Raw genomic sequence first — 16506 nt, 5'->3', positions numbered from 1 at the left:
AAAAAATTAATTTGGGTATGAATTTTAGCATATTCAATCACAGATCTAATATAAATCAAATAAATTTAGGACTTCCTCTAGTCAAGGTCGGTTAGAAAAATGCAGCACTTACAAAAAAAATGGAGAAAAAAAATGCTGCTGAGATATGTGAAAAAATACTCATCATAATATCGTATTACCAATATATCACCCTCTGTCACAAAATGTTTGACATGCAGATCTTGTCCAAAGAGCAAGAAATGTATGTCGGCACAACTTACAACCTTTTGACAACCCTTAGCTGAAAAATAAAATGCAATTGTATTAGAAGACAAAATTCAAAATGGTGGCCTTGATCCGACAAGAAGGCAACCAACCACTGCGTTAGCTTGTGAAAGCTACAAAAGACACCCATAAAAATCCACCAATGGGATCCGCAGTGTGGTGTCATATGACCAGGGGAAAAATGGCTTATGCATCAATCACTCTCCAATTCCCAAACGGCAAAAATGGACCCGCCAGGTCCTCGCCAGACTCAACTGTTTGCCTTCCCCCAAACCCTGAAGAATAAAAAAACGTCAAAAAGTAAAATAGCCTTCAAACCCAAGAAAAGTAAGAAAAATAGGTGAAAGAGGAAAAAAGCACCCGTAGAAACTTTATCAAAAAAGTAGTTGTTTGGGCTTTTTTTTACACAAGGTACAGGAGAGGAAAGCAAATAGAATAAATAAAAAAAGGCTTGCAAAGATAGAAAGAATTCTTTGGGAGAAAAAAGCAGAGTAAAGGAAATGTTGTCTTCAGCATGCCTGCGTGATTCCACAGCATCTGTGCATAATTTTAGTGCTGAACAAGAGCAGCTAAGGGGGAAAAATGTTTGGTTGTTTTAGTTGGACAAAAAGAGGGACACATGAGCGCTATGGCCAAAAAGAAAACAAAAAAATGAAAGAACAATTAGAGTTTGAAAAAAAAGTTGTCATTGGATATGCTTCTTTGAGCCGGAGCAAGCATATCACAACTGAGTTTTTTGAAAAAAGGCTCTTCAAATCAAAATTCAAAGGAGGAAATAAAGCATAGACAAAAAATGGAGATTGGATGGAGTCAACAGAACAGGACAAATAAGAAGGAAGGTCGATAATGGGAACAAAATGGGATTTGGAGTCGGGAAACAGGACAAAAATGAAGGCGGACGGGCGGATGGATGGGGCGACAGCAAGAATGAATTTGTTTTGTTCATTCTGTGAACATCAGTTCAGCACTCTTACCTCTTATTGGTGTACCACCTGGGTGGATAATATGAATGCAAATAAGATTAGAAAGAAGAATCATTAGTAGGAGAAGATACAGGCTGGGGGCTTTGGAAGAAGAATCAAATTAGACTTAACAGAGTACGTAAATAAAGCGGACTAGAGGAAAGAGAAATGAGAAAGAGAGAGAGAGCTAGAAAGAGAGAGAACTCTGTACTCTATTGGCAAAAAAAGACAGGATTCATCTTAGGAAGGTATCATAGGTCAGAGAAGGTCAGAGAACGTTGTACAGTGGTGTGCCACAGGGGAAGTGCCATTTTGGAAGTGGCATGGATTCTGAAGACCATCTACTGAAGGGAAGGCTTGGAAGAGTTTGAATATGAGAGGGAAGAGACTCGTTTAAGAGACCTGGAACCCTTTAGCTTGACCTAGTAATCGCTAAACATCTGCTTAAATCTCTGTAGTGGTAGTAGGCTATACAGTATTGAGTGAGGGAGTGGGTGAGTGAGTGAGTGAGTGAGTGAGTGAGTTGGTGAGTAGGTGAGTGAGTGATTGACCATACAGTGAGGGTAGGTAGGTAGGTTTTATTACTAAGGTGGGGGATATGGCATCTACCGGGCTAAAGCTGGGTGAAATGTGTGTGCTCTGGAAAAGGTGCCTGTATTGCTTATAGGAAAGCTTTGTGGGGGGGAAAGTATGTGTGCCACTAGCGTTATCTTTGTGTCTACACTAACTGTTAGTAAAATGCATGCCATGCATTTTATTAATAGTTATAACATGAAGAAAAATTAGTTGGGAGTGAAGTGTGCTTCAGAACTAAGCACTTACCAAAGGATTCTGTAGATTTAAATACGGAGAGAAGAAAGACAGCATAAAAATATTATTATATTCCTTAGGTTAAGTTACATTAGTTTTTTTGTCAGAGTTAAAACTTTATCAACTCTACGTCACAGGAAAATCAAAGTCGCACATTAAAAAAAGAGGGTTAATTTACACAGATTCCGTTAACAATAAGGTAAAGGAGGGTTAACAAGACATTTTAACAAAGGATAGCTGTGAAATCTGAAAAGGCAGGTGGTCAAACATAGAAGACTAATTGTACCAGAAGTAGTGCAAAATCTCAAATAGGAATGCGTTAAGTAGCGCTAGCATATATCCGATGGATTCTGACTTTCTAATGCTTTACCGCATTAAAAGGAAACTTGGAATATTCAGAGGAATGGGATGAGGAAGTATTGGGAATAAGCCACAGGCAAAGAGAATAAAAATCTGGAGTCTACGTGGAAAGCAGGGAGTAGATCCAGAGAGAGTCAATAAGGGACTGGGAAAGCTAGACACAAGCGTCACACACTACTGTGGCTACTTAAGACCGGAAAACATTCCGGAAGGAATAGGTGCCTCGACTGATGTTCTTATTTTCTGTTTTAATACAACTGTTAGTTTAAATCACAACAAAAAACAACAAATAATTAGAAAAGAAAATAGCCTAAATGTCTTCCTATTCACTCCGTTCTGCAATTTTCTCTTGGAGCCTTGAAAAACAACAAAATTACTAAAAACCACGGGTGCTCCTTTGCAAGTTCTGAATGAAGCCCAATGTTGAATATTCATCGTTTTAGAGAAAACAAGAGATAAAAACAAAAGAGAATGGATCCATCAAACACTGCATCGAGGCAGTCAAAGGGAATCAACTAAACTTAACCAAAAGAAAATTAACTCGTCAGAAGAACAGTCACAGCAGTGAGCAATGTGGAAGTCAGACTGAAGCGGAAAAACACACAGAGACAACCGACGGAGCCATGACAACACCAGAGACAGGGATGGGAGGAACAGACGACACACACCAGGATACACACACACACAGTAGAGAAGGAAGAAGAAGCAGTAGAAACAATGCCATTACCTACAAAATCAAAGCCAAAGAAGAAGAGAAGGAAAATGAGAGAACAGAAACGGAAGGAATTAGGGTACAAAAATGAAAGAGTACTCCCGGTTTAGTTCTGGTGGCGGAAGTGACACCCTACCTGATCTGAGCTGCTTGATACGTCCATTGTTGTTGGTGGTGTTGACGGGTAGGAAATCTTTGAACCAGGAGATGTCTGGGTCAGGGTTGCCGCTGGCGGCACAGAGCATGGTGGCCGTACGAGTTCGCTCTACCACTTTCAACTGGGGACCCATGTCAATGGTGGGGAAACCAGGGGGCAGTTGGTCCTCTATGAAAACCAAGAGAAAATCATAGCTGTGAGCTCATTGAGTGCAAGTGAGAGGAGTGAGAGAGGAGAGAGCCAAAGGAAGATGGCAGAAATAATTACAAGCAATAGGAGAGAGAAAGAGAGGTAGACTGAGTGTGTGTGAGTGTGAGTGTGAGTGTAGAGAATTAGAATCAACAACATGTGTGTGAGTCAGAGAGAGACAGAGACAGAGAGAGAGAGAGAGAACAAGGTAAAGTGGCATATAGAGAGATGTGTGCATTGTGTTCATACTATTGTCAAGTTCTAAACAGTTATTCAGTGACATCATACTATTTTCTGCTTCCATCTGAGATATGCTTTGCTGAAACATTCCCTTTATTTACCAGGCTATTATATTGACATGGACAGAAAATAAAAATAATATGGAGATTGAACATTTCGATAACCACTAGTCTCACAATATTCAGCAAGGCTCTGTATTCACAAAATGTGACACAAAACTTAACAGCTTTTTTAGACAGTTGACACTTGACAATGGGTGTGTTTTGAGTAGTTGTACTGTATCGAGCGTGTTTACAAGTGCATATTGGATGGTGTGACAGGAGGGTGTGCATGTGTCTCTGCCACATTGCGTAAGCTTGTCTCTTCCCTGTATCCACCACAAAGTGCTGCTATTAGAAAGGGGGGCTGCTCCCCTTCCTGTTCTCTGAGATGCGAGACAAGATAACTACCGCAGCTCCAGCTCCTGTGCAAAAAAATAATCATTTTAACCAAACAAAGACAATCAAAGGCCTACATCAGCTTGTCTGGCCCCTTGAAGCTCTTAGCAGGAAGCTGACTTCCTTTCACAGTGAGAGAAGACTTACAGAGAGCACTGGGTAACATATCCCATCCAAAATGGCTATTGCTATAGCTTTGTTCAGGTAGCCGCTATTGCTAAAGTGCTAATATGGAACATGGTTGGCATACCAATGAGGCTGAAGCACACCTTAAAGCTTCGCTCTCCCTGTTGTGATATGCCTAATTAGCGTCTTTCCCCCCCTTCTCTCAAACGCCACCTATTTCGAGTCGCTCTCTTCATTAAAGTTTCATGAGACACACTTCAGGATGGAAACAGCTTTGAGCAGCCGCTGTCTCTGTGCAGTCGACGATAGCCATGGCTGCCTTCCAATGATGCTTTCGGGTATCTGGCAGGAGAGGATACCTTGGTGGGTAAATCCTTTTCAAGAATTGGACTTCATTACAAATGAGGAACTTTGTTTTGAGCTTCTTAACTTCCCCTCTTCAAGTTAGTGTCCCAACCTGAACCAAGGTTTACTTTAACGATTGGATGCTATTTATGAGGGCATAAGCACAGAAATAGAATGACATTCTATTGATATTCACATAGGTTTGACTGTCAACTGCTAGAAAATCAACTTGGGGAGTGTCTTTGGGGTGGCTGAAACTAATTGTTAAGTCTTTGTGATTCAGAGTAATTGCAATTAAGGAAAGGGGTAAGAAATCTTACGACAACACTATTTCAAGTGTCATTAGCAATACATGTCACAAACACACAGTTTAGCATAAATCCTCAATCCAAGGTGTTACGTATGACGTATCCTAAGTATCTTCTTCTTGATCATTGGCCATTAAGGAAATTAGGTATGCCCTGGGGGTTGGTCCTATTAAAAGTTTGCTGGCGTCGTGTTTCCTCGTCCTACACGAAGACCCTCACGCTCACACAACCTTGAATGTGTTCCTCATTAGTCGATAAATACCACAGCTTAGTGCGCCACTAATTTTAGCTCCATTGCGGCATATTGAGCTACCTGTTGGGGAGGCACTACAGGCTACGTGCACTACAGGCTACGTGCACTCTATTAACATCTTGAGTTACAAATCAATCACGCTGCAAGCAAATGGAGAGTAGAAACTGAGGCAACTAGTGACAGACAGAGGGAGAAGGACATGAGAAAGAGCCACAGCGTGTGCTAAGAAGAAATACAAAACGTCCACTCTTGTTTAGTATGGAGTCTGTATAGTATGGAGTCTATATAGTACGGAGGCTATTATATAAAAAGAAGTCACCACAAGACATGCTCTCTCATTGCATGGTAATTATCCATAGCTAAAGGCAGGGATTTGGTATCAGATAAGGCTTTAAAATGTGAATGTTGGATAGTCATGCAGGCCCATCAAATGCAATACGGATAGTCTAAAATCTGTACAACGAAATTATCAGGAGTCTGGTCTTACTTATTAGTCACTTACTGACTTACTTTTAGTTGTTAACAACAATTATGAGAATAAGTTATGAGGCAAATAACCTATTTAGGGAGCCTAACATTAACATTTCTCTCACAAATATGTAATACTTAAAAACTATTTAGAAAAATGCCACCTCTCATGACTTAGGGGCATACAGATAAGAATGCTGGGCAAGAAGAAAGCCTTAAAAGCTTAGCTTTGCGGATTAATACATCAAATGTGACAATACATCTACTGGTTACAGCCGTTGCCCACACTGCATAAAAGAAACAGGAAACGGTTTTAGATTCCAAGTAAAACTAAAAAAGAAGACAGGAAAAAAAGAAAAGGACGGTACATTTCTCTTTCATAAAAAGAACCTCTGTGTTAAAGTGCCATTAAAGAAATAGCCTAATGAAAGAGAATGGGTTTGCAGAGGTGTTTCATTTGAAAGGAGGGAGAGGAGGAGGAATTAATTGTGCGAGGTAGCTCCCACTCCCGAGCCTCCCACAGCCCGTTGCAAGGTCGAACGGAAAAATCAGTTGATTTCTAAAGCGAATCAAAAGCTACCTGCTGGAACACAATAGCCAGGAACATGCCTCGGAATATGGACGCATGTTGAATATCATAATGGGATGTGACAATCCGTGCAGCCTAAAAAACAACTGTCGAAAAGTAGAATGTATCGTTGAAGGGACAAAAGAGGTGCTCAGGAGATCATAATTTAGCCTTTCTCTGAGCAATCAAAGTTGCTCTCATGCTGGGCAAAAGCAATAACCTTGGAAAGTCAGCTCCATGTTTAAATATATCCACTGTAAGGTCTTTGCCAGAATTATATTGTTTGACACCATATCAACTAAGTTTGAGAGATCTAAGGTATGTCATAGCATTTTTCTTTCATGTCAGACAAACCGCTGTGTTGCCTGTTCAATTTGTTGCCTATGATGCTGTCTTGTAGACTACGATGTTACAGTATCCACTACACGTTGCACAATTTGAAGTTAAGTAATGTTCAAGGATGCCTTGGCATCCCTGTCATTTCCCTTTGGTTCAACTCCAATAACATATGGGCAGCTGAGACTGCTGTATTGGTCGGTCTGATACCAACGATCTGGTAACAAAACGTTTTCTGGCCTTTTGAACACATTCCTGCGGACCTCACAATATGATTTACAGTCCCTTTGTGCAGTCGTGCTCCTCCAGAACAGCTAAGAAGTCATGACATCAGCTGTGAGGTTTCTGCAGACACTGCCCGACCATAACTCTAAAACTACCCTAGGTGATATAACAATATCTTCCCACAGTCCCTTTTCGCATTCCTCTGCCACTCCCAGTACATTCGTTTACCTCACAGAATAAACTAGCATTGCGCTAATAAATAAAGGAGGAAATGAAACACCTTTCCTCCACTTCTGGTGCGATTAACAACTCAAATCGTCCGCAGCTGCGGCAGCATTTCCTTCAAGAGGCCGAGAAAACCAAATTAAACAAGAGTAATTGCTAGTTCATTTATGTGGCAGACCTGATGTTTGTTGTATGCCTTTTTGAAAAACTGTGGAGTTACAGACAAAACAAATAATAAACAATTAATTATTTAATCAAAGGGGGCAAAGCGGATAGCAATTTGACCATGTGCTATGTTTGCAGTTCCGCTAATAGTCAGGGCTTGGGTTGGGTTTTCGACTTGCGGTTACATAAATGATCAACCCGGGCTAATTCATTACCACTCAGGGAACTATTGGCTGTTTCCTGTGATAGAATTGTAAATTGGATAAGTTTTAACTTGTGTTTGTGTGTGTGCACACTTGTGTAGCACATGGGGATGTGTAAAACGTACTATTCAGCCTGAGGCGTCCCCATTTCCGCCAGCGATTAGCTAGCTTTTTGCGTGGCGCAGACTGGTAAGACGCTTCAGGAGGGTGGTCACGTGTGCTAGCAAGGCAGAGGTCCCGAGTTTGCCAGGTATGGGCTGAATCGGGAGGAAGTGGTACTCGCTAAGCAAGCAGCATGATGTCCTTTACACTTGCATGTGCTAATGTCTGTGAGTGTGTTCTCTGTGTGTCTGAGTACAGCATGCATGACATGGATTGAAGTCAAACGTGAAATGCAGCATAAAGGGGCCTCTGTGCGGTTTCTTTTTCACGTCACTGGAAGAAAAAAACCTGAAAGCTCAAGGACAGTTTCAGACAAGGGAAGTTTTATAACTTTGCTCAAGACCATACTCTATTCAACAATGGATCTACACACTAAATGAGATGGAGGGGAGTAATGCTGAAGTCACCTTCGAAAGAAATGCTGAGCACTGGTGCTTGATATAAAAGGACTCCCAATGACAATTTGCACACATTAACCAGTCAGGCTATCAGGCACTATAGGAACCTGGTGCCAAGTATGCGAGGGTAGGAAAAAAAGACATTGGCTCAAATAGTACCTCAGTGAGCATATTTTCACAAAATACATGAGGTCATTGGACATAAGCTCAGGCTATTAGCAAATGATGTCTATCGTTCACTCTTATGTCTCCGCAGTGTCTCCCTAACAACATGCTTCTCCACAATGACAAGGGTAGCCATACAAGTATATAAAAAAAAACAATAATTTGGTAACAGTAACCAGCCCTGTAAATGTCTCAACTACCACCACCAAACCCCTCTCCCCTAACCCCAAAGAACTCTCAGAAAACACGCTGGCATGACACCCCCTTTGCACAGTCATGTAATTACAACAGACAAACATAAGTAATATTCTCCTTGGGAGGACCGCTAATTAAATCTGGCTAATTGAGTCTCGACAGACCAGACTAACATTTGGGATGTGATTAGTTACTGTTTACCCGACCAACTTAGCCCAGTTTGCGTAATGGTGTATAGAGGGAGAGAGGAGGGGGAACCCTGTTTACAGAACGTTGAGGGCCTAATGTTGTTATCTCGACGGGAAGCGATTCATTAGCACAGCGAGGTGACAGTACAGCTGAACCAAGGGGCTGAATGTCTAGTTCTGCCACTTGATATTTGCTCAACGTTGACAGAAGATTAACAGAACGATTATAAACCACTTCTTTGACAGACAGCTTCCTGTTGACACTCCAAAGACTTGACCTGGGGAGAGGAAGTCAGGAAGAGTGCACTTCCTGTGTGACATTCTTTGTCACCCTGACATGATCCTGACTAGAATATTGGGTTGTGGAATATTGTGTAAATCTGTCAGTCAACACTTCTAATACAGCGATGGTAGGGCATAGGTTTCCATAAATCACATTGCATTCAACTCCAAAATTACCTAATAAGTACAAAGGGATGTGAGGAAAGGAAATAAACCTTTGCTGTGGTGCGGTGTACTCTCCCCCAAAAAAATGAATCCATAAAGACATAAACCTTTCCGGTCACATTCCGGCTTTAATTTCGTGCCTGCCGCACGGGGGATTGGATCCATTCAGGTCTCCCCCCCCCCCCCCCCAGGCGGAACAAAACTTTTCACCCCAGGCTTGAGGTTATTCTTCTGGGAAAATCCCTGCAGGCCATAATAAGATATATTTGTTGGACGTATTTGAGCGGATACAATCTACTTAAAGAGGCTGTCACAGGTCAGTTGCTGTGAGCCCACGCAGGAGAAAGAGCGTGCTGAGACGCATTGTGGTTTGGGAATCCCTCCTGCCTGAAAATGGCAGATTATCGGAATGCTGGAATGTCAGTGGGGGAACTCTTCAAGTGTGACACCCATCCGTTTAAAAATTCTCACTCCTTTTAGCTTTGTTGTACAGCATGCCCAGCTTAGGATGCGCTCTTAGTCTTCTTCTCGGTGTTCACGAGATAAGGTTTTTCAGCCAGCACAAAAAGCCCACAAAACATTTTCCATTTCCTTTTAAATGTGACAGTAAACTATTTGCTTTCCTCCGTAAATGCCACAGCAGCGTCAACCACAGTCGTTTCTTCTCGCAGTATAGCGTGTAATGTGCAGTTAAGGCACACTGATTAGAAATGTATCTGCTATCAAAACGCCAAATAATTGAAGCAACAGCCTGGAAGATGAAGAATTTCCCCAGGTTAGTAATGTTAACCAACTGTCTCTTTTGCTTCTGTAACACTCCTCCAATGACAATTGAGTTGGCCTGGCTTGCTGATTGGGCATTTATTGTAAATGGGTTCTAATTAAGTATTGGTTGCTTTATGGACTTGGACAATAGTGACCTACAAGTGCAGGCATGCAACGCACACAGAACAGAGAGAGAGAACGAGAGAATGAAAGACAGAGTGCAGTGACCTCGGGAGAGGACTAAATGGAAATGGTCTTAGCGTATGAAAAATGGTGCTGGAGCACGGGATAAATCATGTAATAAATCATCTCTCAGGACATAGATGAAGGAGTGAAATCTGCAGGCCGAAAACATCTGCCAGAAAAGGCCATCTAAGGATGACTGGCGCCATGACGCACTCAGGACTTGACCATAATCCCAGGACACTGGCAGATGTCCAACAGTGTGGGACGTGTGGGTAAATTCCTTTTGACAAAGACGACGGACTGTGCAACACTAACGTTATAGAGTTAATCTGTGCCAGCCCCTCTGTTTCAATACAGCATGTGACCCAGGTGTTTACGTAGCAGTGTAGCATGCCTAGGATTTGGTATCCTTTTGTGATGGAAAAACAGTGTTTATTTTGTTTGGCCATGGACTACAGTATGTTACTTGAAGGTGCTTAATGGTCGAGACAAACTTTTGAAGAAAAATAAGTAATGTTGTGTGGAATTGAATAGAACAGCTTATTGTACAATGATGGCATCATTCACCCTAATTTGACAAACTGTTTACATTTCCATAAAGTTCAATACAAACGTGTTAGTACATCAACTAAATGGCAAACCTGAATCCTCTTCAACAAAATGTTCCTCTCTCTGCACCAGTTCAACTGATGTATTCAATTATGTTGTTTTTGGCATTTGAGGCGGAACTGTTAATTATGCTTTTGTTTCCTCTCAAGCAAAATTACTCGACCAAATGTAAGAGTTCTTCATGAACAAAGGCAGACACTAATGCCTCTTTGTGTTAATCGTATGACGCCATTTGCTCTCCTTTTCTCTATCTCTCAATCTCTGTTTTCCCCTACATCCTTCACAGTCCCGTTGTTGTCTTCCCCCACACTCTACTTACAAGGCGCAGTTCTCAAAGCGGTAAAAATGTGATATTTTACAGGCGAGCACATCAACGATGACAGGCCTCTAAATCTACCCACCTTTGCTTTATCAGCAACGTACAGCTGGGTTGGGATATTCCAAAATGTGACAGTTCCACCTCAAAGAGAGCCTTTTGATAGACAGACTAGAGTTGTATTTCTCCACATATCCATCCATCATTTTGTCCATATCCCTTTACAGAGGTGAAACTTGTCCCTGTATGAATTTTTGGACCCTGAAAGTGCATTGTGATGTCACTCACATATTACTGAATTATCGTGCATGCACAGATGTTTGACTGAGGAAACACTCTTCTTACTCCACTTCGATACTGAAATGACTTTTTCATAGCAGGTTAGGATAATTAACCTAGCAGGTTAGGAGACTGAGGTTAAGGTTAGGAATAGGGTCAAGGGTTAGCAACAATTGCTTTGTATCGCTTGAAAATAGTTTGTCCATGTTTGACTGTGATTTAAATTAGCTTCTTTGAAACAGGAAATAGGGCGACAGGCTAAGAGAGGTCTTGGAAATTAGATTTCCCTTATAAACATTCCCTTCCCGGGTTATTTTGGCCAAAGGAAATCTGCTTTAATACAATTTATATCTTATAATGAAATAAATTGATTTCAAAATTGATGAATTATTCATGTTTCAGTGCAGAACATGTGGCGGAAGCAGAGAATGAATAAAGGGTCTAGAATTGACACAATATAAAACAGTCATAACAATTTCCTAATGCTGACATCTTGGTTTCACAGGCCTTCTGTCTCTGTCACTGTCTGAAACAGGAAAGCTATCACCTTAATTATGCTTTTGTGACACATCCAAAATGTATAGTCACATTTCTTTGTGTTTATTTGTGTTAAACAGATAATAGTTGATGTGAAGCAGGAATTGTAATGTTTGACGCATCACAACCGATAAAAGGTGTGCTGACGGTGTGGTCTCCATATGGACTAGGATGATGGTTGTGTGTGTGTTTGTGTGTGTAAGAGAGAGAGATTAGGCTTGAGTTCTTTGGCGTGAATGGCTATTGGCCACTAGGAGTTTTGCAATACTGATATTGTCAATCGACTTCTCTTTAGTGATAGCACATCAGCACAAGCTACTCAAACACAACAGATCCCTTTAATACACACTGCTGTCCACAAAGGGCTTGTTTAAGACTCAGTGACTGAGAAAATTGTAATAACATGTATGCCCATCACACTGGAACTGGATCCGCCTCGATTGTGGGATTCTGTTGGATTCCTTGTCAGATTATAAACGTCTCAATGTCACCTCGGACAGAATACTTGGAGTACGTCAGATGCAAGTGAAAGTGATGATCTTTGACCATCAATGGAGTCAAGTATCTCACGGAGGGGCTGGTGTAGCAAACCATGCAGAGAAACACACGTCAAAACTGCCACTGAGAACTGCAAGGTTCTCAAGGCTGGGATGGAGCACTAAATATAATCCAAGACAGCACACACCACATACAGTACAATAACAGTTCCCAAAATAGTATTTGATGTTTACATCGAGATATGTCAGATAGATCATGTGACTGAAATAATTATATTGGTGTATTGCAGCATCATATTCGTCTGATTAGGGCATTACATTTAGGAATTTAAATCCATCCTATACAACATCAGATGACATGCTTCAAGCCACATCACTCGACTTCATGACTAGCAACATCCCCCCGTAAGCTTCCTCACATCAAAAGGCATTATATAACCGTCAAAGTACTAATACAATCATGGCAGACGCAATCCTCATAACCAGCACTTAGTAAACGAGGCACAGCATGCATGGGGGATTTCCCAAATATATAATTCAGGCTTGTACTTGGTAGACCAGTACAAAGCTCAGGGAACACAAACTGCCTTAAAACACAGCAGGGTTTTTTGGGCTCCAGTCTTTTTTTTTTTTTTGGGGGGGGGGTTCGAAACTCATTGAGTCATTGATGTTACATCGTGGGAAGTCATTGATGTTACATTGTGGGAAGTCATTGATGTTACATCGTGGGAAGTCATCCGCATTTGATAACATCTGATGGGTGAAAATACTACACTAGTGGCTTTGAAGCAAAAAAGAAAGGGGGGGGTAAATAAAATCTTCCCGACAATTGACATTCACAAATGCATGCGGGAATTGTCGGTGCTCCGTAATCCCCTGGGGATTTGGAGAGCAAATGAATAGTTCAACTTTGCAGTGAAAGCCCCTGGCCCAGTTACCTCGGCTGTGTAAACATCTGGGATTGGGTGACCCTGGGTAAACAGTATCAGGTATTTGGAACAGTGAGCCAGGTACAGCTGGTGTTGATAGTCGTGTAATCGCACCATGTGTTGAGTAATAGACAGCATCTCGACAAATTAGCAGACATTGGGACCCTATACAGTAATGTTTGGGAAGCACTGATACTATCTATGCAGTATGTAACTGAGTTACGTGTGATATAGTTGTAACTGGTGAGTGTATTCAAGGTCCTACAAGCAGACAGTAAAGGCAATTAAAAAATTGTACAGTAGGATAAAAATCTATTATTTTGCCTATTTCCAAGTGCTTTAGTAAGGGACTGTGGTATTTCTACCATGCCTCCCAAACAGAGAATGGCATCAATTGTACCCTGCACAACAAATGTTCCTCTTAAAAATGATGCAGCTAATTTACAGACCACAAAGAGTAATTTGTGAAAATCGCTGGGACTGAGTGCATTTTCAACTTCTGCTGTGTTTTTCACCTTCCATCGCCTGTGGGTTTGAACAGGATGAGTTGTGAAATTGTGTCCGGTCTGCTCATTAACATAATGTATCAGCTTTGACAAGAGGCTAGGTATCCCATTACAAATGTGCATGGGAATTTCTTTAGCATGGAGAGTGAGGGAGGGAGAGAGGGAGTCAGGGAGGGAGTGAGAGTGGGAGGGAGGGAGAAAAAAAGGGGGAAAGTGAGGCAGAGAGAGAGGAAGGGAAGGTGAGAGCGAGAGAGGGAGAGACGGAGTGTCACGACTCCTGCCGAAGTTGGCTCCCCTGTTCGGGCGGTGCTCGGCGGTCGTCCTTACTGGCCTACTAGCCGCCACTGATGCCTTTTCTGTTAGTTTTGTCTTATGAGTTGCAGCTGTTTCCGATGTGTGTTTCTTGATTTGTTTCCGTATTTAAGATTGTGGAACCCGCCCTTTGTTGTGCAGGATTATTTTTGTGTTCACGTTTGTGTCATAAGTGTTGTTGTGCTCCGGACCGTGTTTACCCTGTGTTTGGGTTGGTCAGCGTTTGCGCCCTGTGTTTTGGCCATTACCATTTTCGGTGCCGGAATAAAGTTAATTTTTCCTCTGGAAGTCTCTGCTCTCCTACCTACACACCTAGTCAGCCGTGACACGGAGAGAGTAGGGAAGAGAGAGAGAGGTTAGAGGGTGGGGGAGGAGAAAGCTCTCTAACCTAAGACATTCTGTCTCAGTGAAAAATAGCATCCTCTCCCCACTCGCTCTCTCCACTGATTGTTTTCTTATAAATCCCCTTGGAGATTCCATAATTCATTGAATGGTTCTTATTTGCTATTAAAACACACTCAGCTAATGCGTAAGATTATGGGGACTCTGTTGCAGAGTCAATCAATGAATCATTGGCTGCTTTATTTTCTATTTTCCAAAACCTCACTCACAGAAGAACACTCCCAGTCATTCTTCATTCAGGACGACACTGAAAAACTTGCATTTAAAAATCCAGGAGTCCATGTATAGAAAGGAGGTTTAAAACCGATTAGCTAACAACAATAACAATCCTTTACTGCAAATTATTATGGATTAATAATTGTGCCACCACGCGAGCTGTCTGGTGGCACAAACCTATCAGACTACCTAAATACCTTCTATGCTCGCTTCGAGGCAAGCAACACTGAACCATGCATAAGAGCACCAGCCGTTCTGGATGACAGTGTGATAACGCTTTTCTTAGCTGATGTGAATAAGACCTTTTAAACAGGTTAACATTCACAAGGCCGCAGGGCCAGATGGATTACCAGGATGCATACTAAGAGCATGTGCTGACCAGCGTCTTCACTGATATTTTCAACGTCTCCCTGACCCAGTCTGTAATATCTACATGTTTCAAGCAGACCACAATAGCCCCAGTGCCAAGTACGCCAAGGTAACCTGACTGAATGACTATCGCACTGTAGCACTCACATCTGTAGTCATAAAACACTTTGAAAGGCTGGTCATGGCGCACATCAATGGTATGGGCCCTCAGATCCTCAAAAAGTTCAACAGCTACACCATTGAGAGCATCTTGACTGGCTGCATCAATGCTTGGTATGGCAACTGCTCGGCATCCGACCGCAAGGAGCTACAGAGGGTAGTGCGTACGGCCCAGTACATCACATGGGCCGAGCTCCCTGCCATCCAGAAACTCTATACAAGGCGGTGTCAGCCATCCAAGTCATAGACTGTTCTCTCTGCTACCGCACGGCAAGCAGTACCAGAGCGCCAAGTCTGGGACCAAAAGGCTCCTGAACAGCTTCTACCCCAAAGCCATAAGACTGCTGAACTATTTGCTTTGACCCCTTTTGTTTTTTGCACTGACATTCTTGCACTGGCTCTATAACACTCACTGGACTCTACCCCCACTCTCATACATACTACACTGACACTCCAACAGACATATACAAACACACTCACACACTAAACATGCATATTGACGCCACACACACATACACACTCACACATAGAAACACTTTCACACTCTTCACATACGCTGCTGCTACTCTGTTTATAATCTATCCTGATTGCCTAGTCACTTTTACCCCTATTTACATTATGCACATTATGCACACTACCTCGTACCCTTGCATATTTACTCAGTACCGGGACTCCTTGTACATAGCCTCGTTATTGTTGTTCTATTGTGTTACTATTTACTCCCCCCCCTAATATTTTCTTACTTTTTAACTCCGCATTGTTGTGAAAGGGCTCGTCCGTAAGCATTTCAAGGTAAAGTCTACACCTGTTGTATGTGACTAATAAAAATTGATTTTAATTGTATCTTTTTAAAACTTTTTCCCCCGCATAAATGCACGCAAAACGCTAGCTCTTGTCAATACCAGGACAAATGACTGCTCTTTTAATATGAGCGATTCATTACGAGGACAAACGGCCTCTTCCACACACTGTTCCTCCATGCCTGCAGTCCCTGTAGCCCAGTCACCAATCTGTCATGGCCAGTAGCTAGTAGATTACATCAGCTGACCTGAGTGCAACAGAGATGAACAGTTAACTGCCAAAATAAAGGAAACACCAATTTACAGTGTCTTTTTTATTTTACCTTTATTTAACTAGGCAAGTTAGTTAAGAACAAATTCTTATTTTCAATGACAGCCTAGGAACAGTGGGCAGAATGACAGATTTGTGGCATGTCAGCTCAGGGACTTGAACTTGCAACCTTTCAGTTGCTAATCCAACGCTCTAACCACTAGCCTACACTTCCACCCCTTAGGTGTAGGGCATTGGGCCATGATGAGCCAGAACAGCTTAAATGCACCTTGGCATAGATTCTACAAGTGTCTGGAACTATATCGGAGGAATGTGACACCAATCTTCCACAAGAAATTCCATAATTTAGTGTTTTGTTGATGGTGGAAAATGCTATCTCAGGCACCACTCCAGAATGTCCCATAAGTGTTCAATTATGTTGAGATCTGGTGACTGAGACGGCCAT

At 42.0% G+C, this 16506-nt stretch overlaps 1 protein-coding gene across 22 annotated transcripts in view; it reads right to left on the bottom strand.

The window, feature by feature from the left end:
- The window catches only part of LOC110531736 (receptor-type tyrosine-protein phosphatase delta), a 614032-nt gene that overhangs the window by 82605 nt on the left and 514921 nt on the right, over positions 1–16506 (bottom strand). For 20 of the 22 annotated variants that reach the window (XM_090183809.1, XM_090183811.1, XM_090183808.1 and 17 more), the window contains one exon: positions 3245–3433. In XM_090183809.1, the coding sequence (XP_090039935.1) occupies positions 3245–3433 (189 nt within the window). Of the gene's footprint in view, positions 1–1238; positions 3434–16506 lie in introns of all 22 variants that reach the window. The other 2 variants (XM_036987572.2, XM_090183824.1) reach the window with 2 other exon arrangements.

The sequence above is a fragment of the Oncorhynchus mykiss genome, chromosome 9, assembly GCF_057628025.1.
Source record: "Oncorhynchus mykiss isolate SJ-2025 chromosome 9, ASM5762802v1, whole genome shotgun sequence".
Taxonomy (NCBI): Eukaryota; Metazoa; Chordata; class Actinopteri; order Salmoniformes; family Salmonidae; genus Oncorhynchus; species Oncorhynchus mykiss.
Note: the sequence above shows the minus strand (reverse complement) of the source record. Positions and strands in the feature narration are given on the sequence as shown.